The sequence below is a fragment of the Mytilus californianus genome, unplaced genomic scaffold (genome assembly GCF_021869535.1).
Source record: "Mytilus californianus isolate M0D057914Y unplaced genomic scaffold, xbMytCali1.0.p SCAF_8, whole genome shotgun sequence".
In the NCBI taxonomy this organism is placed as follows: Eukaryota; Metazoa; Mollusca; class Bivalvia; order Mytilida; family Mytilidae; genus Mytilus; species Mytilus californianus.
Window position 1 is genome coordinate 77,517,488 of NW_026262734.1, and position 22,390 is coordinate 77,539,877.

The 22,390-nt window shown below is 32.1% G+C and overlaps 1 protein-coding gene across 2 annotated transcripts; it reads right to left on the minus strand.

Moving 5' to 3' along the window:
* Positions 1–9,152: 9,152 nt before the first annotated feature.
* Positions 9,153–22,390, minus strand: LOC127713076 (uncharacterized). 2 transcript variants are annotated; one of them, XM_052219672.1, is made up of 7 exons: positions 22,351–22,390; positions 18,928–19,245; positions 16,658–16,942; positions 13,767–14,195; positions 12,974–13,078; positions 10,532–10,565; positions 9,153–9,442 (listed from the first exon to the last, which is right to left on the minus strand). In XM_052219672.1, exons 1-7 carry the CDS (start codon positions 22,385–22,387, stop codon positions 9,352–9,354), a joined length of 1,299 nt encoding a protein of 432 aa, XP_052075632.1. In that variant the 5' UTR covers positions 22,388–22,390; the 3' UTR covers positions 9,153–9,351. The 2 variants fall into 2 exon arrangements, with proteins under 2 accessions (XP_052075632.1, XP_052075633.1); XM_052219673.1 differs by lacking the exon at positions 10,532–10,565.

A 22,390-nucleotide genomic window follows, 5' to 3' on the forward strand; every position in this document is an offset into this window, starting at 1 on the left:
ATCTTTCAATAGTATTAAAACATTTGACTTTTCTACACTTTACACAAGTATTCCCCATTCAAAACTAAAAGACAAATTGAAAGAGTTGGTATTACTTTGTTTCATTAAAAAGAATGGCGAACGTAGATACAAGTATCTTGTCTTGGGGAGGGATAAATCCTACTTTGTAAAGAATCACTCTGATTCAAACAAAAAATTCTCTGAAACTGACATTATCAAGATGCTTGATTTCTTAATTGACAACATATTTGTTACGTTTGGAGGACGTGTTTTTCAACAAACTGACGGAATTCCATTAGGAACCAATTGTGCCCCTCTTCTTGCCGACTTGTTTCTTTATTATTATGAGGCTGATTTCATACAGGAACTTCTTAGGAAGAAAGATAAGAAGTTAGCAATATCTTTTAAATTTACGTTCCGCTATATAGATGATGTTCTCTCACTAAATAATACAAAATTTGGTGACTATGTTGAACGAATCTATCCCATCGAACTAGAGATAAAGGATACTACAGATACAGTTAATAGATATAAGAAGATGTGGTATGAGTGCCAATGAGACAACTCTCCATCCAAGTCAAAATTTATAAAAGTAAACCATTATAGGTCACAGTACGGTCTTCAACACGGAGACTTGGCTCACACCGAACAGTAAGCTATAAAGGGTTCCAAAAATTAATAGTGTAAAACCATTCAAACGGGAAAACCAACGGTCTAATCTATATAAAAAACGAGAAACGAGAAACACTTATGAACCACATCAACAAACGACAACTACTGAACATCAGATTCCTGACTTAGGACAGGTGCAAACAAATGCAGCGGGTTTAAACGTTTTAATGGTACCAAACCTTCACCCTTTTTCTGAAACAATAGTGTAACATCACAACATAGAAAGACACACTATAAAATATCAACTGAAATAGCAAAACTCAATCAAAGGACATTTTAACACCATTGAACATACACTGAACAAATAAATTTGACCTATGACACAATGTAAATACAAAATAAATAAACTAAGGGAAGAATAATAAAAGTAACATGTCATATCGGTACGAAATGTTAAACAATTAAAGAAAAACAATATGCTCGAACAAAAATATCAGCCATTTGCAATAACTTTAAACACAGGTAAATGAAAATAATTGTGTTGTTAGGTATACGTGTACAGTACCAATAGAGATAGGAAATATTTTTACAAAATAAATAATTTTGATGTTCATAGTACGAAGTGAAAATTTATAGTAATACCAAACACTTATCAAAGCTGGTATATAGACCTGATATAACCCTGAATAACATTAGATAACAAAAAAGCAATACAATTAGTATCAACAGGTCAAATAAACAAGAAAGTACGATTTGAGAGTACTCGCAGTTACTGACAGCTAGTTAAAAGCCAAAACAATTAATAATAAAAAAAAGTCTGCCTCATATCTTGACTTACATCTAGAAATTGACAATGATGGTCGGTTGAAAACAAAACTTTACGACAAAAGAGATGATTTCAGCTTCCCAATTGTGAACTTTCCATTTCTATGTAGCAACATTCCAGCAGCGCCTGCATACGGAGTATATATCTCCCAATTGATACGATATTCCCGGGCTTGTATTTCCTATCATGATTTCCTTGATAGAGGATTGCTGCTCACAAGGAAGCTATTAAACCAAGAGTTCCAAATGGTGAAGTTGAAATCATCCCTTCGTAAATTTTACGGACGCCATCACGAGTTGGTTGACCGTTATGGAATAACCGTTTCACAGATGATATCGGATATGTTCCTTATGTCGTAATTACAATACCCTTCCGTTTTCACGAATGTGACCTACCGAATTAGACTATTTACCGGATTTGTAATAACATAAGCAACACGACGGGTGCCACATGTGGAGCAGGATCTGCTTACCCTTCCGGAGCACCTGAGATCACCCCCAGTTTTTGGTGGGGTTCGTGTTGCTTAGTCTTTTTATTTTTGGCCATGACGTTAGTTTGTTTTCGATCTATGGGTTTGACTGTCCCTCTGGTATCTTTCGTCCCTCTTTTAAATAAGTTAAGGCTTTTTGTAATGTAAATTTCTCTCTTATTATGAGTAAGAGGATAGGTATATTTCGTATGAGCGTACCTTGCAAATTTCTCATGCATGTCAGACACTTTTTACTTGACCATGCCCTCATTACATGGATCAGTGAACAAGGTTAAGTTTTCAAGGTCAGGTCCATATCTCATATACTTTAAGCAATAGGTCTACTTTATGTGGTGTATATCAGGCCCATAGCAAGGAATTTCCAAAAGGGGGAAGGGGGTGTTACTTGGACTCGCGAACTGAACTTTAACAGTTGCAATTCAAACAGAACATTGACCCCCGAACCCCCTGGCCTCGGGTGTGTATGTACTGATTGTAAGGTGTACCTGACCAATTGTAAGGTGTCATCTGACCTTGACCTCATTTTCATGGTGCAATTCTCAATGTTCCGTTTTTGTGTTTTGATCTGTTTTTTCTAATACTATATGCAATAGGTCAACTATATTTGGTGTATAGAAATGTCTTACGATGTTCATGTCAGTCAGACAGGTTTTATTTGGCCATGACCTCATTTTCATGGTTCATTGCCCAATGCTAAGTTTTTGTGTTTTGGCCATCTGTTTTTCTTAAATGTTAAGCAATGTGTCAATTAAATTTGGTTTATGAAATAATTGTATGTCTGTCTTGGCAGGAACCGTCTGACCTTAGCCCCATTTCATCGTTCGTTGGTCAATGTTCAGTTTTGCTGAATATTTTTTTTTCTTAGATACTATAAGGAATAGGTCAACTAAATTTGATCCATGGAATGATTTAAGGTATACATAAAAAAAAGAAGATGTGGTATGATTGCTGATAAGACAACGATAGGTCAGTGTACGGCATACATGTTTGTCTGGCAGGGTTCATTTGACACTGACCTCATTTTCTTGGTTCATTGGTCAATATTAAAATTCCATGGTTTGGTCTGTTTCTTTTATATCTTAAGTAATAGGTCATTTATATTCGGTGGATTGAAGGATTATATTAATAGTGTATTTTAAACTTTGTTTATCTGACCTTGACCTTCTGTTCTTGGATCATAAATGTTGATTTGATACTTTTAATAAAACTTTATATTTAGGACTATCAATATAAAATCAATGGTCAGCATTGTAGGCGAGACATTTCAGCGTGTGCACTCTTGTTTTATGTAGGGCTGAAGAGTATTGTTTTGGAAGTTGTGCTCGCAGTATCTCTATAGTTGATAGAAGTTTATGCTCTATATCCAATAACTAATAATTACCCTTTGACCTGCATGGTGATTACATCTATGTTTTTTCTTTAGTTTTTGTATCTTATTTGATAATAAGAATTCAATTCAAAGAATTCAAAGTTAAAAAAACACTAACCTTGACAAGACTATTGTTTAGAGTTATGCATCATTTTATATGGTAATGATACTTTTCTGTTATTTTATTATATTGACTTCTGATGTCTGCTTTGTTTTTATTGTTTTTTATGGTTTCTCTTTCATGAATACTCGAGTACTTCAATAAGCATGAATAAACATAGCATAGAATGGTACGACATTTCATAAATATGCTCATGTTTCATTTAGTTACAATGCGGTTACGATAATGTTAAGTGGAATAAAATATAAAACACCATGATCTAGAGAAAAACGATTAAAATTAATAATCCACAACACTCTATACAGGTAATAAAAGATTGATTAACATGAACCAAATCAAATATCAGTGATATCGAGTCTTTCAATGTTAGTACATGTTAAGGTTCCTCATTACAAATGGGCAGAAACTGGATGTTATTCCACTTCGAAAATTACTCAGAGTACAAACACATCTACTAGTATATAAAAGTAAATGCATTTTATGTTTATGAAAGATAATTTTTTTTTTGGAATTCGATTGACATTTTTATTCATTCTTCATATAACTGCAAAACAAAAATGAATTACAATTGATACTGTCCACTCAGATACACCCTTTTAAATCACCTATAATATTTGTCTATATCAATGGTCCCCTAGATGCACAAAAATGCATACGAAAATAAGAAGGTGTGGTATGATTTTCAAAGGAAGATCTCAACCACAGACGAAATAACATAGAAGTTAGCAACTATAGATCACTGTACAGCTTTCAACAATGAGCAAAACTTATACCGAATAGCAAACTATATATAAAAGACCCCGTAAAAGAATATAAAAAAAATCTAAAATTCATAAATTATTTCTCTATAATTCGGAATTCACATTGCAATGCTTTGTTTGCAACACATGTAAATTCCTAATGAAACAAATTTAATCAAACAACTATTATATTTAATTTTGTGATCAAGATTTATTTCAAGCTGAATACAGGATATAATTGTCAAAAATCACTTTCATCACCATCATCATCAGCATCATAGTTTATTGGACTATGTTTGAGTGCTACTTCAGCTAATATTTCCATCGGATTTTTTAGTGGTGATTTTGGTTCTGGTTTCACACTCGCGTTAGAATACGGATTACTGGTAGGAAATCCTTGTATCTGCGGGTTGAATGTGGTAGACATTTGCCCGGAATTAATATTTGGAAAGAAAGGCATTTGATGATACATTGGATATAGATAGGGTTACGGAAACTGAGGTTGAGGTTGAGGTTGACACATGGGGACAGCTACTTTGGCGGTCTTCATATTTGTAGAAATGTCATCATCATCAATTTTCAGGCTTCTTTTGATGGGATTAACCTGGAGATTTTCTCTTTTCTTATTAATGGAATTAAGTGCTTCTTTAAAATCAAAACTGTCTCTTCCATTTTCAGTTTGTGACTCACCTTTAAAATACGTTTTTAAGGCAAATAAGTCCCTCATCAGTATAGAACCATCAATATATTTTCTAGGATTCGAAGCTCTTAATCTTTCCCTCATATTGCTGATACAATCATGTTTTCTAGTCAGCGCGTATGTCTCTAGCATTTTCTGCTCCTCTGTCATTTTTTTCACTTTCTGCTTGAGTTGTCCAACCTCTCTTAGTTTTCTTTTTTTTTTCGATTGCGTATTCATGATGCTTGTCAACCTGACAACAGTTACTTTTTGACATGCAGGGCAGTTTTGCGCAGGGTTGGTTGTTTTTTGTTTCCATCTGCCTTGCGCCATGTTTCATGGCAATTTGTATATCTTCTTGATTGGTCTTTGGCCTTTTCTACTAGAATCATTGTATTAAGTTCCGCTTCTGAATTGTCCAGCTGGCGTTTAAGTGAGTTAATTGCTGCTTTGTTGGCGTCTGAAATTTTGCCCATACTGGGCTTTTCTGCAGGCATTTGTTTGGTACTAGCTGACAACTCACACGACTCATTCACATCTTTCAGATTAATTAATGCAATTTGTAACTGTCTTTGTTTGCCTAACAGTAAACAAATGTTAGCCTCTTTAAACAATATTTCTATATCTTCATTAACACGAATGCATCTCAAGCTTCCATTAGTATCAAATCCATTTTGCCTAAATACTGACGAAAACGATTGAAATTCTGGACCTATTTGTATCAAGAACTCTTCAACACTTAATCCATCCATTATCAATTTAAACTTGAGAATGAAGCACACAAAAAGTCATGTGACAAATGAGTTGACAAATGAGTTTACAAAAGAGAAGACACATAGTAACTCAGGTAACAGAAAAGTCGAATGTGGGGCTAACTGCATGCTATTCATGTTCTACACTTTCCTATTTTGAAAGTATGAATGGCATACCTATACATTTGTCTGGGGCCATATGCAGGTTTCTCAAATCAGATTCTACCAACATTTTATAAAAGACAAAATATTTCAAATTTAAATCATATATTAAATTGATATTTATTTCCAAATCTCATGAAGAAAAAAAATAAACATATAGTAACATTACAATTTTTTAATTGTTCCGAAATATCTTAAATAGACATAGTATTGTTTGGAATGGTTAAAATTTGCCAACACTTATATTTCAAACATGGAAAAATCAAAAGCAGGAAGATTTTATAAAAGAGGAAAATTATTACAAGAAGAATTACAGTGTAGGATAATAGACAATTTTGGAGAAGGAAAATCTGTTGAAGAAAAATCAAAGTTGACAAGTGTGGATATAAGAACTGTTAATAAAACTATTCAAAGATATATGCACACTGGAACAATTTCAGATAAACCAAACAGGAGGCCAGCTGTTTTGGTCAATGGAAATATTCTAACAGCAATTGAATACTATCTTTATAGACAACCATCACTGTATCATAAAGAAATTCAAAACAAATTAGTCAATGATGGTGTATGTCAGCCTGACAATGTTCCTAGTGTTGTTTCTATATGCAGAATTATTAAAAAAAACTTTGCTTCAAAAGAACAAAAACTAACCGTTAAAGCTAAAGAGGGCGATTTACCGAAGCTAATCTAAGAAATATTTTACAACATGAAATAAGATTAGTTTTTCAACCTCCTTACCATCCTGAACTTAATACTTGTGAACTCAGTTTTCTAAAATAAAGTCCTTTTTAAGGAGATTTCCAGATTAATTCATGAGTATACCGAGTTAGCTATATGTGATGCAGTTAATAACATATCATGTAGTGATTGTTTTGGTTATTTTCATCATTGCGGCTATATGTGATTTTCACAGCTGACATTAAACTTGTTTCTAGAAGTTAAATACATGTTTCTTTTATGTTTTATGACTTATTTTATTTTATTTTACTTTATACAAAACTGAAGAGACATGTGGTATATGAATGAGACAACAAGACAACATAATCTTTTAGGGAACCAACAAAAAATTATTTGTTAGACTTGCAAAGTAGGTCATATATCGGCAAAATTTACAAAACAAAATGTAGTTTTAAAATGTAATCTACTACTCCTCGAAGTGTTTAACCAAGATCCCTAACATTTCGCAGAATAAAGTGTTTTAAGGTATGCACCTGCTATGCAGTTGTTTAAAGAAAAATCCGCCCATCCTTTTCAAGACTAGGAATTTACTCAGTCATTTGTAAGTTATATTTACAAAAGAGCGTACCAGTCTGTAATCAACTTCCCACCAGTTTTCAGTCAAGACATCTTAAAATTCATAGAAAGTTTGTGAACCATTAAAGATTGTGCTTATCAATTAATAAGTCGTATAAAGATAATTTTCCCGTTTTCTTGTTTCATAAATATCATCACAAACAAATAAGGAGATCATGGTGGTACGATTGTTAATGCGAAAGCTAACTATCCACCAAAGTACAAATGAGGTGGGTGTTAGCACTTATAGACAACTGTATATGGCCTTCAACCATGAAAAAACCGAAACCGTACAATCAGCTATAAAACTAAGGCCCGGCCCGACATGAAAAATGTTAAATATTCTGTATAGATTATTCTCCATTGCAGTATAAGTAACTTTATGGGCCAATTGAGTCTTTGGTCAATTTGTTTTTATAAAGGTGTCAAATGTTTTGCTTCATGCATGTCGATTCAAAATTTAAGAAGTAGTGGAGAATATTTAGATAGTTCAATATTCGAAGGATTAACTCATGTGGAACAGCTATTCATAAAATTACAAATCATGTTAGAAACATTACATTCTGATAACCTTTTCTCTCTGTTTTTCCCTAAATCCTCAATTTCTTATATTATAATTTGGAGAAAAATGTAAAGTCAGTATTTTATTTTGATAAATGGTGACAGAATGTTTTGGATCTTCGGTTGCAGTCATTGGTTTCCCGTAGCTTTAAAAAAAAAATAAACGCTGATTTTTGTTCGTTTTTATAGTGGTATTTGTTTGTTTTTTTAGTGATTAAAATTAAAACACAATGTTTACTGCTGTACCCCTATTTTTGACATTTATTTTTACCTATTATGTCTGCTTGTGTTATGCACGCATTGTTGTCAAATTTGATGCGACTGGCATACAAGTGAGAGGTTTAGCTAGCTATCAAATCAGGTTCAACCTACTATTTTTTCTTAAAATGTCCTGTACCATGTCAGGAAAATGGCAGTTGTTATCTTATAGTTTGTTTCTGTGTTTGTTGCATTGTCGTTTGTTTATTGTTGCACTTCAGTGTTTCCGTTGTTCCGTTGTTTTCCTCTTAAAGTTGATGTGATTCCCTTGGTTTTAGTTTGTAACCCGGATGTTTTTTCTCTCAATCGATTTATACTTGAACAGCGGTATACTACTGTTGCCTTAATTTAGGTCCGACAGATGCACAACACATCATCGGATTTATTTTAATATATCTCAAATGTGCAGATTTTGAAGCCTTCAATGTCTTTAAATAATGAGATTTGTATACTTTTGGAGGTAAAGCGTTTGAAATAGATCAATTCTGGAAAACAAGTATGTCCGATTTTAATCTTATGATATACAAAATGCAGTTGAAATTAAAGGCCCTATTTTGCCTGAAGTGAACTTTGTCTATATAGTGGTCTTAAATCGAAAATCTAACAAACACTGCTTAAAGATTTTTTTGTTAAATATCTCATTGTTCAAAGCAGCACTCGTGCAAATAAAACGATATTTAAGCAAAATGTTAAAATAAAAAAAAAAACACTATAGAACGTGCTTTGCTAAGTCTCTAAAAGAGGGACGATAGATACCAGAGGGACAGTCAAACTCATAGATCGAAAACAAACTGACAACGCCATGGCCAAAAATAAAAAGACAAACAGACAAATAATAGTACAGATGACACAACATAGAAAACTAAAGACTAAGCAACACGAACCCCACCAAAAACTGGGGGTGATCTCAGGTGCTCCGGAAGGGTGAGCAGATCCTGCTCCACATGTGGCACCCGTCGTGTTGCTTATGTTATTACAAATCCGGTAAATAGTCTAATTCGGTAAGTCATCTTCGTGAAAAGGGAAGGGTATTGTAGTTACGACATAAGGAACATATCCGATATCATCTGTGAAACGGTTATTCCATAACGGTCAACCAACTCGTGATGGCGTCCGTAAAATTTACCAAGGGATGATTTCAACTTCACCATTTGGAACTCTTGGCTTAATAGCTTCAATCCTTTATCAAGGAAATCATGATAGGAAATACAAGCCCGGGAATATCGTATCTAAAGTTGAAAAACACATTTGAGAAATTATTTTTTTTTCATTTAAAGCAGAAAGATGTCTTCAGTATAGTTCCTTTTTTTTAAAGAATATATAGAATTAAATTACAATTCCTCATTTTTATACTTCGTTTGAAATATATATGAAAATTGCTAACTTTACATGTTTATGTCTTGATAGGTTTTGGTTTCACTCGTTATTCCACTTTAATTCTTAGAAACTTTTTCTACTACTTGATCAATTTCTTTCGTTTGGGTCTGCTTAATAGACTACGGTCATTGAAATATTTCCAATCTCCTCATTCTCCTCCGGTTCACGTCTTGAATGCTCATTACGATATTGTACATTGTATCTGGAAAATTTAAAACCGCTAATATAAACTAATAGGGAAAATACAGTGTATGTATTGAAAAAAGAAATTACTGCACCATATGTTTAAACTTTTAGACTACAAGTGTAAAAATCTGGCGATACTGATGATTGTTACTACAAATATATGATAACTTTCTAATCTCATCGTTCAAAATAAAATTAATAAACTGTTCATATTTACATGTTTTTGCTATTTTAGATGTTTACATGTTGTAACCGATAGTCATGCTAGTTCGACAGTAGAAACCAGTGAATCCCAATTATAAATGTTTCGAACAAAATACTTGATTCAATGGTTGTATGAATTAAATATTTTGCGTCCAGTACAAATATATTAGATAAAAAGATGGCGTCGAAGACATGTAAAATGTTTTTTTTTTCCAGCAGATTATCTTTTATGCATCAAATTAATGGAAAAGTAGTGATTATTGTGCTTGTTTTTATTCAAATATTCGAGCAAAAATAGCAGTACTTATCTTTTCGACGGGAAAAGATTTATCTGGATTTCTCATAATGAATGTATTTGAAACATCAAAACTGAATTTTATAAAACATTTACAAAAAATATTGTCGCAACTAAAAGGTATTTAAGAAACAAAAGGCTGAAAGATATAGTAGCATACATGGCAATAAGAGAAGTATAAAGATTAGAATAGAAACAAAGGAATATTGTTAACGTGTATATTTCTATGCTTCATATTTGTATCAAGGTGTGATTACTACGATAAAGAACGACAGTGGTAAACTTATCGGATACGTATACGTATCAAAATTGAATGCGTTTGGTTCTTTATTTTCCTTTTGTTGCAAGGACTTGAAATGTATTTATATTTGTTTTCAATAGGTTCCGTTGGTTGATAATTGATGGTTGGTAGTCTTGTGGTTTTTTTCTCTCAGGTTTTATAGACTTTTCATCTTTTTGAAATTATCTATCGATACATTTTTGCAAATACTTTATTCACACCAGGTTTTTTTAATGAATGTTTTACAATTTACAAGCACTGCAAATTATACAAATGGAATTATGTAGTTAAGAAAATAGCATGCTTTTTAGTACAGGAATGCTCACCCAGGCTTTGCATGTCCTTCATATTCTGCAAAAACTACGATGGAATGATTAGTGTTGATTACTATATACATGTGTTGTTATTTTCTAAACAACCAAGCCTTTGTTGACAACTTTATCATGTGTGGTTTGGTATATAAATTAACATTGTAGCTTGACATAAAAGATTCAAGAACAGCATTTTGTTCTGATAAATCGAGTTGAACTGTGATCTATTGCTCAATAATGATACATGCGCTATAAGCACAATGTATATAGTACAAAAGTGTGATGAGTGATAAGTTTGAAAATGAATCACATGGAATAGCATGGTAACATGAAGCCAGATTTTCAATTTCATTTATGTGTAGTTCTTTGGTAAAATGCTTTAAGTGTTAAAAGTATACCGGCAAACGTGAATCAGATATCGATTCATTCAATGAGCCTCAACACATATATATACATTGTGTCATGTTAATTGAATAAAATGCTCGTACTGTGTACGTTCTATAGAACGATTTAACATTATTTCTATTTATTGTCATCGCTTTATAAACGTTGGTGTTTGCTATCTTTTATCTATCAAATAAGACTTAAATGTTTTGTCTTTTGTCCAATATTCTTGAACGTATATTTGCTAGTACAATGATCGATATTTTAAGGGAGAAGGTTCAGATCTACTAATTAGACAAGATTAACCTCGCCACATATTCTTTTGCCTGTAAATAGTGGGGATGTGTTGGTCATATCTTATGGTTAAACATTCAGTAAATAATTTTCTTTACAATTTTGAGTTATTGAGTTTGGTATCGTATATGTTGCCCCTTTGAGAAGTCTTAAATTTTTTATTTTTATTCATGTCGTTCCGTTCTCATAAGATATTTTATTTATCAGGTCTCTTACTACCTCTAGTTTATCACAGTATTGTGTCTTGTCGAACTTATGAAAACATATGCCAGCCGTTCCATTGGATGAAATGCTGTGTTACATGTTTATGTTTTGCGCAATGTAGTCTTTTTTGTCATTTGGTCTCTTGACAGTTGTAAAGAGTTGTCTCATTTGCAATCACACCAAATCTTCTTTTTTATATTTAATTTTATTTGTGATGGAGTCGTGTTCATACTATTTATAAATGGTGCTTCATTTGATTAACAGGCAACCGTATATTACTGATGCTAAAAGCTCTTAAATCAATTCTAAATACTGTTAATTAGGAAATGTTTGCAAAAATTTTGACGACTAAATTTGCAAAACATCTTTAATGTAAATAGCAGCTACTATTCATATGCGGAAACCGTAATAATTAAGCTATCATTGCTGTTTACTGTTCAACAATCAAAGTAATATATCCACCTAGTATATTCTTAATATATAGTATACTTCAGTTTAAAACCCGAAACAATAAAAATAATTATGCCATAAGTAATCAGGTTCAACACACCATTTTTTCTGTTAATGTCCTGTACAAGTCAGGAATATGACAGTTGTTATAAAATAGTCCGTTTCTATGCAAGTTGGTGTTTATTTTAGAAGCAGTTCAGTGTTTCTGTTGTTCCTTTTTTTCCGCTTACAGTTGGTGTGTTTCCCTAAGTTTTGCTTTTTGACTCAGAGTTGTTTCACTTTATCGACTTATGACTATTGAATAGCGGTATATAGTTATCAAAGGTATCAAGCTTATTACTTAATACACCCTACGCGCGTTTCGTCTACATAAAGACTCATTCTACTATTGCCATTATTCATTCGTTATCTGATTAATCAAATAGAAAAAAATGTGGCATTTTAACAAATGATGTGAAATAAACTCATCATAGATACCAGGATTAAATTTTGTATTTACGCCAGACGCGCGTTTCGTCTACAAAAGACTCATCAGTGACGCTCGAGTCCAAAAAAGTTAAAAAGGCCAAATAAACTTATAAAGTACGAAGTTGAAGAGCATTGAGGACCAAAATTCCTAAAAGTTTTGCCGAATACAGCTAAGGTAATCTATTCCTGAGGTAGAAAAACCTTAGTATTTCAAAATTTCAAAAGTTTTGTAAACAGTTAATTTATAAAATGACCATATCAATGATAATTCATGTCAGCAAAATCATTCAATCTTGAAATTATTATAAGTTAAGGACTCACACGTCAATATTTTGGATCAGACGACTTTTCTTTTATTAAAAGACATAAAACCGCATCATACTGTTCAGCCAATACGTGATTGTGACCGTGAAACGTGTGCAAATTCGCTTCAGTTTAACTTCCTCAAAAACCTGTTTGAAAATTCTGTATCTGTAGCACACCACGTCCCTGTTAACGACCGACGTCCGTAAACATGTACTCGCTTAAGCAAAAAATAATATGTTTAAATGAAGAGCAATGGAACAGATGGTATATAACTTAAAAGAGATAAGCTATCTGATTAATTTCAGTTATTGCCTGCGTCTACCTCTGTTTATTATTTTTTTTTAAACTGACCTTTCAGTGTGTACCTTTGTTGGTGAAACCATAAAGCTGCTATCGCAAACATGATTAAAACTATTACTACAACGCTTCCAATTAGCGCAAATTTCAGTGGAATACCTGTTCAAAGAAACAAAAATGAAACTTAGCAGTACTATAAGTTACTTTAGTTTTAAAATAAACAATTATCGGCGTTTAATCATTGATAACGTTTCATCTTAAAACTTGGTTTCTAGACGAACTCTTTTTTTTTTGTTAATTTCACAGATTTGACCGTTCTTCAAAAAAGCGAAATGGATGATTTATTTATTAAGGACACTTTATTATTTTTGGTGCGTCCAAAGCATTTTCCATGGTCTTACAATGGCCTAGGATGTTTTAATCTCAAAATTTAAGAGCTTAGGGAGTACAAATATTCAACCAGGGGATGATCTTTATGACAATAATAGATAAATCCATCTTGTTTAACTTGCTTATTTATTTATGCAATTTACAACTGAAATATTTAGAAAGGTACGTAGCTCGGCTATTAAGCTGATGGTATACACAGGAACTATCAACCCGACAACAGATGTATCGACCTTTTGCTAGAAAATGATAATTTTTTTTTTATCAATTTGGTGCGTCTGAAGAGTTTTGTTTTGTTATGTTCTCCAATTATTAAATGGAACAATTATAAACATGTTTATGCATTTTTTTTTTCATTTTTTTGGACACATATAAGGAAACACAAAGCATATCCTCTTAAAAAATCGATGACAGAAAAAAAATACTTGTTTAAATTCATTTTTTACCAATAATAACATACCAACATGTGTACTAGCGTCATCCTTTAATGTAATGTCTTGTTGAATTATGTACACTTTTGTTGATTGTTTTTCATTAGTTGATTGATCATGTTGATAAAATATCTTGTCTATCCAATAGTCTAAAAATGTATATTCTACGCTTCCATATATGTTTACAACTTGCCATCTATATGAAGTTAAATCGATGTGTCTAACGTCAGAAACGCATAGCTGTGATACAAAACCATCTTCCTTGAAGATTTTGTCCGAGTAGTTTAATTTAACTACAGATGGGTATAACAAAATACTGATTCGTTTTGAAATCACTAATTCTTTATCGTGATCGAACCAATAAATGGTATTGGCTTTCGGCACTGAGTAGAAGATTACTTTCATACAAATGTCCTGATGTTCTTTCCAATATTCTGTTTCTGTTATACTTGGAGGACCTGGAATAGTTCTGAATGTGTTCTGAATTTGTTCGTAGGAAATGAAGAGGATACAATGTTTTAAAAAGGAAAGATTGTTAATAAAGAAGTTTTGACGAGAAAAAAAGGCAATCTAATCGGTCATATTTTTTTTTATTGTTTGTGGCAAAAACATTTTTTTTAATGTATCATCGGAAACCATCATTGATTTAGATAAAAAATAGTATATTTCTTGTCTTAGCTATTTTACTCTTTATGATATTCAGTTACCATTTCAATACCAGGAATATATTAAAGCGGTAGCTCTATGCATGATTAACTTTTCATCCTGTAATTGTTGCACCCACAGGCACAATGGCAGACATTTGTTTAAATAAACTGAAATGTCAAAACAAATAAAAGAGTTGACATTATCAACTTCTCTGTTCCAAACTATCGGAGCGCAATAAATAACAAATTTTACATTATTAACATGTGGTTAATTAATATTCAATAATACAGCGCACAAATTTAAGAAGGAAGACATGAGGGTTTTTTTTACCTTGCTTGCTCAATGAATCCAGAAATCAATATAACTTTTTTCATGTTTTATTCTTTGGTAAGAATGAGCAATAAAATAGTGTTTTAGCTATCATGTCAAAATTTAAAACAGTACAACGAAATGTTTAATGTGTAAAACTAAAATATATTTTAATTCACATAGGACAATCGTTGCAAATTAAATTGAAAGTTGTGCATCTGTTATTTATTTATTTTCAACCAGAGAAAAGACAAAATCAAACACTTCTTCAGTATAAATTGGAATTAGAAACAATTCAACAAAATTTCAACTTGTTTTGTTAAGTAAAATTATTTTTTCTTTTATTTCTTGTGCAAAGTTGCTGTAGTATAGAAGTGTTTAAAGATTGGTTGTAATTAAAAAAAAAATTGATTGTGGAAAAATAAAATGTTGTTCCAAGGTATGTGTGTGTATTAGAAGTTTTGTTATTTATCAAGAGAAAACTAACCATTCCCCACCATTAAATTATAATTAGTGAATTATGTTGAATATATATAAACTCTGCTGAAAACAAACTCATACTAACTCTCGATGAGTTATCTGTGTTCTATCTTTCAATCTAAAATTATTTATGTTATTCATCAGTTAACTTTTGAACAGTTTCAAAATCAACTAATGCCTGAGTGCATTTGTGTTTTTCGAAATGTTATCATATCAGTATAAACTGCTGCTTACAATATAGGAAAGCATAAAAATATGTAAATACGCTTAGTATACCGCTGCAAATGACTTAACGAAATTAACATATCAAGCAAGTGACATGCTACATATCTTATATACAAAAATCACAAATTAAGACTGCTATATAGGTGTAATACCACCATTAATTTTCCACTATTAGTCTTTGTTAAATTTGCACTTTTCAAAAAGTTGTAAAGTTTTATCCTTTCCAGTACTACAGAAAACATTCACAGAACATTTCATTGCATATACGAACATAACCTTCACTTGAAGTTAACCAATCAAATGTTCAACTCTTTTTTAACTGTGTACAAGCTTTAGTAACCTTGTAACCTCAAGTTTCCAAAATATTCTTTAGAAACCCCAAGTAAAAAATAATGGGGCTTTAAAATACTCCAGATATATATTTATGACCAAGAAATCTTTTACTGCAATGAATTGTAGGATTAATTACCTGCAACTGTCAAATTTAAGGAAATATTTGTTTTCGACCTAATTTCGTATGCAACCGGATGTGACGTACTATGATTTTGTGGTATTACACCTGTATTACTTTCGGAGTGTTTTGTTTTGAATTTTTGTCCATGACATCCCATTACAGTCATTGACATGATAGACGGTCGACATTAATGAAACTTGATTCACAAATGTATACATATATATATATATATGTATATATACTGACCTTATTTTCTGCTTTAGCTGTCTGACTAATATACTCCCTATACGATGATATATGTAGGACTGACATTGGATATTCTTGTGAATCACTTGAAATGTATGAAAAGTAACAGTTGTGCGTTTGTTTTAAGTTCTTCACGTTTGAATTTTGAAAATCGAAAGGAAGTGAACACGAAAATAAATCCCAGTTTTATTTCTTGAAATAAAATATTTTTCGCATTAACTTATTTATCATACCTTAACAATTGTCGTAACCTTAATCCCGTCCTCCTTTTCTCGTATGTGACTTACCGTACTAAATTTACCATCGGTTTTCTACTATCGTGAGCGACACCACGGGTGCCTCATGGGAACATGATCTGTTTATTTTTCTCATGATATAACACCCGTTGTTTAGTTGGATTTGTATTGATCAGTCGTTATTTTTCTATGCTGTGTTCTTTTTACTTTTGTGTTTGTCTTTTTATCGTTTTTAATTCTTTGTCATGATACTGTTAGTTTGTTATCAAGTCATATATATTCTTAAGCTATTCCTCAAATCTCGTTTACACACATCACTCACCATTAACAGTTACGAAGGCTGATGCGGAAAACTCTTTGAATTTTCTCATCCATTTACATGTGTAGTTTCCTTGTACTCTGTAATCACAACCTGTAATGTACAGTGTTGATTTGCTTCCATTTATTAATCCGGTAAGATTCTTTATAAAATTGTCATTTCTACTGTGAAGCCAAACATTTTGCCAGTCATTTGTGTCTTCAACATCAACTTGACACAATAAAGTGACTCTATGACTATCTGATGCATTACAGTTAGCAGACGTAGGCTGAATCGTAACCGGAAACTCTTTAAAATAAAAAAGTAAACGTTAAAATGGTAAATATTATGTACCAGATTTCTTCATACAGTAATCGGTTTAAAGTTTCAATAAGATTTAGACAAATTAACCGTCACCGTATATTTGTTATAAAATTTACCTTGTCTCACGGTAGCATTAATTGAATGTGAACAGAAATTCGTAACTAGAATTTATGTGTAAGTTTTAGTAAAGGTTATTGACTTCAGTTGAGGAGGCCGAAGGTTGTATTTTAGTTTCGAGCTGCCAGTTTTAAGTATTAAGTTGCGAACTTGCGAACATCGTAACTTGAGTTTTGCAGACAATCTATGTCATTATATTAGACATTCAAGGTTGACATACATGAATAAGTGTTGTAAAATTTTAGAAAAGTTAAACAGATAAACTCTGTACCTCTCGTACGGAAATTAAACAGTTAAACTAATTTCAACATTGATGACTGGAATATCGGCAACACATTGTAATAAACTGTGTGAGTAAATATGTTGATATATATGGACATATATGATACATACAGACACATTTGTTATCCTTATTACATAAAATTACAAAAATTTACATCATTCAAGTTATGAATTTGAATGATCACATTGTAGATATCAGTTTGTGTCTCCAGTAAAATGCATTTGCTACCGTCAAATCCCATATTGACGTTGTCAACTCTTCAAATACAGTACTGTTATTAAATGTCTTACTTGAAAAATATAAGAAGAGTAACCAAGAAAAATCCTGTACCTTATTTGAGATAGACAGACAGGAGCAAAACAATATAGTGTCAATTTATAGGATATAACGAGTAAACATGACAAATGTTGACATGATTTCTACTGTCATATAAAAAGATAAAGGTAAAGGTCCAAATGAAACAGCTATTCACAAAAAACAAAAGAAGGACGAACATGTTTCAAAACAACTATAGGACATAGGCAACGTATTGCCATTGAGAATGAACAAACTCAATATATGTTACTTTGGATTTATTATCATTCGTTAGATACCAGTTTTTGTAGATTTCGTGGGTACAGGTGAACATGAATTTAAATGTTCAATGAAAAACAATTTTCTATAGGATTTTTATGCAGACTTTTACAAAACAACGAAATCAAATATCCACAAAAAGGCATGTTTTCCTCAATCCATGAAAATTGGTATCCATGATATTAAATGAATCAACAGTAGTAAATTTAAATTTTTTTGACTATTTCTGTAAAACCGCAATCTTCTCAGGACTTAGACCCATCAGCTGGGCTATACGCATATACAAAAGCCTAACAAACAGACAGAGAAAAAACACAAGATATTGATCTAGGAGAACTCTCAGTGAAAAGTTCTGTTCTTTGGTCGGGTTGTTGTCTCTGTGACACATACCCAATTTCCTCTCAAATTTATTATGTTATGAATGTGATAGATAAGAGACTTTGTGAATAGTAACAGGTCGGATGATGTTTTTATGTTATCTGTACTTGGTGTATTTGTAGATTTTATATAGTTGTGTATTTCCATTGAATTATTTGGATGATTATGTTTAAAGTGTAAGGTAGATTACACACTAGGTTGATGCATACTGATGTACAAAGATACTTTTATCATTAATTTTATATAGTATTCAATGGTATGTCCTTGTTTTTATAGTACACAACATGAAAACGAATATATCATGAACCCTAATTTTGCAAAAGTCGTTATACACTCTTCTTTAGTATTTTTGAGATGGTCAAAATACTTTTTTTCATGTTTAATATTTCTATCCTTCTACTCATTATGGATTAGGGACTTTTCGTTTTGAATTTTCCTCGGAGTTCTGTATTTTTGTGATTTTACTTTTTTTGCAGTAAATGACTTATTTGTGCGTTTTCCTGCTTATGAACCACCAGAAAATTAAAACATCTCATTTTAAATGTGTTATCTTTGTAAAGGTCATTATGTTTACAGTAATACATGATGCAGGAAATATTTGATACAATAAAATAGTTACCTGATATTTTCAGTAAGAAAGTTCTCTGTACAGCAGTTCCATTTTGAACACTTTGGCATTGGTAAGTTCCAACATCATTTGATGAAACATTAAGTATTTGCAGATTGTATTCACCATTTGAATGGTTTCCTATCAAACGTATGCGACTATATGATGATATGTTGGGGTTTATTAACTTTCCAACGATGTATGTAGTTAACTTTTCTTCCTTTGGTCCAAGCCAAACAATAGACTTGGATTCAACTCGAAATGGACAGATGAATACAATGTCGCTATTTTCTTTAACCAACTGAGTAGATGCATATGCAACACTACAATCTGAAAAGGTAAATATATGTACATGCATTTCAACTGTGTTTCAAAATAAAAACAAGTTTTTAACATATCATGTTTTTTAACATTGTCCATATTATTCTTAATTTCAAACTGTTGCGATTTTCAGGCTAATTCTATCTTTTTGCATTTTTGATGATATGTTGACAGCACTGTGGAGCACAATCAGACATCAAAAGTAAACTATCTTTGAACAACCTTGCATGCTGAATGCAGATCCAGGCATTATGCCATCCGCACCAAAATCTAACTTCACACAATAGCGTTTTATCTTTTGACCACAAAAAAATCTCAAACCAAAACCTTCTCACTAGATGCGATCAAGAAGATGTAGCCGCTACTTAAATGAGAAGAAGTTGCGGAAAGAGAAAGAAGATATTACTAAGACGACACTCAACTGGGTCCCATTATATAAAAGAAACAGAGGAAGACCTAGAATGACATAGTAGCGAATTCAACAGACAATAGCTAGTCAAACATCAACAGTCTTGGCGCGCACTAAGGTTAATTGTCAACAACCGACAGAAATCCATGATATTCGTTGATGTGCTACACGGAAATGGTGTCTAGAGCAGAAAGTAAGTATGAAGTAATAGCAATAAACATATAGAAATACTCTATCTGTTATAAACAAGAACAAATAAAAAGGTGGAAACCAAATGATTTTTAATGGCATGAGTTACTACAAAGTTATAAATTAAGACATACGAAATTGCCTAATGTAAACTTTGCCAGAGCAGTTGCAAACTTAGTTTGTGTGCAAGGACATTATTCCTAAATCAACATTTCATGATGAAAAAGACCATTCTAATATGACGTGCTTCTTTTGCTTTGTAAACAACACCGTGATAAAATTCTCGATATATCTATAGTTAGCACAGACTCAGAGATATACATAATAATGGGTGTTACAATTTACCTCCCAAGTAAATTCACATGTATCAGAACATATTTACAAACGCTTTGCCTATATTTTGTTTTAAAAACTGAAATTGAAATATGACGACATAACTTTTATTTTTATTCAAATGCATAAAAAAAGAATTAATGCACAACAGATCGGAGAAATCTAAAAATCAAAAATAAAATAAATTCCGCGAAATTTCATGAATGCTTTTGGCGCATTTAAGTCATTTCAAAACATGACGTCATACAAATGCAAACGCTAAAGCTGAAGGTTTTTCCGTTACGTAAACCATCGAAATTCGTATAATATTACATTAAAATGATTCTTAGAGGTAGGTGTTGTTTTATTTTCTATTCTTTTGCATTATTCGCATATTTACTGATTTCAGCAAGTCAACACGGCGGCTCCTTAGTAACGAAATGTCATCTTTGGATTTGACCGTAGCTTACGAGAAAATTATGTAGATTAAGAATGGCAAATGTTCTGTTTTTTCTAGTGGTTATTTACGAAATAATTCATGCAAGCTACAGATTTATTAGAAAGTTTAAGCTTTATAGAACAGGGAGCAAAAAAGAACAGCAGCACACACGGCATTCCCATCCTCGCTTCAGTTTTTAAATGACCGTATTTGTTCTATTAGAATCGAAATAATTCATGGAAGCCATGCATTATTTCTTAAGTATACCAGTTGAGGGTACCTTAGAATACTGATAATGAAATTGTTTACAAATTTTATGCTGTATTCCCGAATTACCTGCATTTCTCCGCATTTTAGGTGACTAGCTTTTATTCAATGTTAAACTTGTAATACCATAAAAGCAAAAAAAAAATCAGTCTCATACAAATGTTTCACATTTGTCATTTCGGGGCCTTTTATAGCTGACTATGCGGTACGGGCTTTGTTCATTGTTAAAGGCCGTACGGTGACCTATAGTTGTTAATTTCTGTGTCATTTGGTCTCTTGTGGAGAGTTGTCTCATTGGCAATCGTACCACATCTTCTTTTTTATATCATGAATCAAAATGTTAATGCAATAACAGCAGGTTGAACTGCTTCATAGTTTTGTAAAAATAAAGTTGTGACCTTGATATCTAGTTTAAAATAACCATTAAAATTCGTGAAAAACTTATCAGAAAAAAATATGCTATATAAGAGTATAATTAACAATTCTCCCGAGACCTTTAACACAGATTGTAACCCTGCACAGTTAGGGACAAATTATTCCTCGATCACTTTTGTAAAGTTCCCGCCTAGAAAAATTTCTTATTTCAGCAATTGAACACCGTTTATAAAATTAGAAATTATTTAGAAAAAATTCGTCCAACCTTTCTCAGTTAAAGTTAACTTATTTTTACAGAATATGATGCAATGAAAATAAACTAACATTGTAACAACCTCGTGCATCGGAAGTACTTTTCTGAATTTACCTCCATCAGGAACGACATATTAAGTACCTTAATCAAAAAGAAGATTTTTGCTGGTCACAAGTAAGCTATAAAACCAAGATTTCCAAGTGGTGAAGTTGAAATCGACCCTTCGTACATTTTATGGACGCCATTACAAGTTGGTTAACCGTTATTGAATATCCCTTTCACAAATGACAACAGATATGTTCCAATTGTCAATACTTCATTCCCGTCCACTTTTCCTCAAATGTGACCTACCGAATAAGACCTATGACTGGGTTTGTACAAAAAAACACGACGACTGCCACATGTTGAGCAATATCTCCTTACCCTTCCGGAGCACCAAAATTCACCACCAGTTTTTGGTGGGGTTCGTGTTGATCAGTCTTTAGTTTTCTATGCTGAGTTGTATGTACTATTGTTTCTCTGTTTGTAATTTTCTTTTATAGCCATAGCATTGTCCGTTAATTTTCAATTAATGAGTTTGGATGTCTCTTTTGTATCTTTTGTCTCTTCTTTGAAAGGCTAATTTTTTACTTTTTCAGAAAGAATACCAGTTCAATCCATTTTTTTCTACACAAGGAAATGCGTGTACCTAGTCAGGAATATCACGATTTCCATTCGTTTGATGTGTTTGAGCTTTTTGTTTTGTCATTTGATAAATGACCTTCCGTTTTGAATTTTCTTCGGAGTTGATATTTTACATGTTTTTAAGACGATGTTTGTATATTTTTGTGCTCAACTGCATTAGTTCAATAGACTACAATAGTTGCATACCTATAATGATCAAAAGTACAAGAATCAGAATTGCCATCGT

Bases quoted from the DNA above. Each gene is read 5' to 3' on its own strand.
- LOC127713076 (XM_052219672.1), bottom strand. From the start codon at position 22,387: ATGGCAATTCTGATTCTTGTACTTTTGATCATTATAG. The intron at 19,246-22,350 runs GTATGCAACTAT...TTACCTTTTCAG, and splicing joins TGTACTTTTGATCATTATAG to ATTGTAGTGTTGCATATGCA. The intron at 14,196-16,657 runs GTGAGTGATGTG...GAACTATTCCAG, and splicing joins AGCCTTCGTAACTGTTAATG to GTCCTCCAAGTATAACAGAA.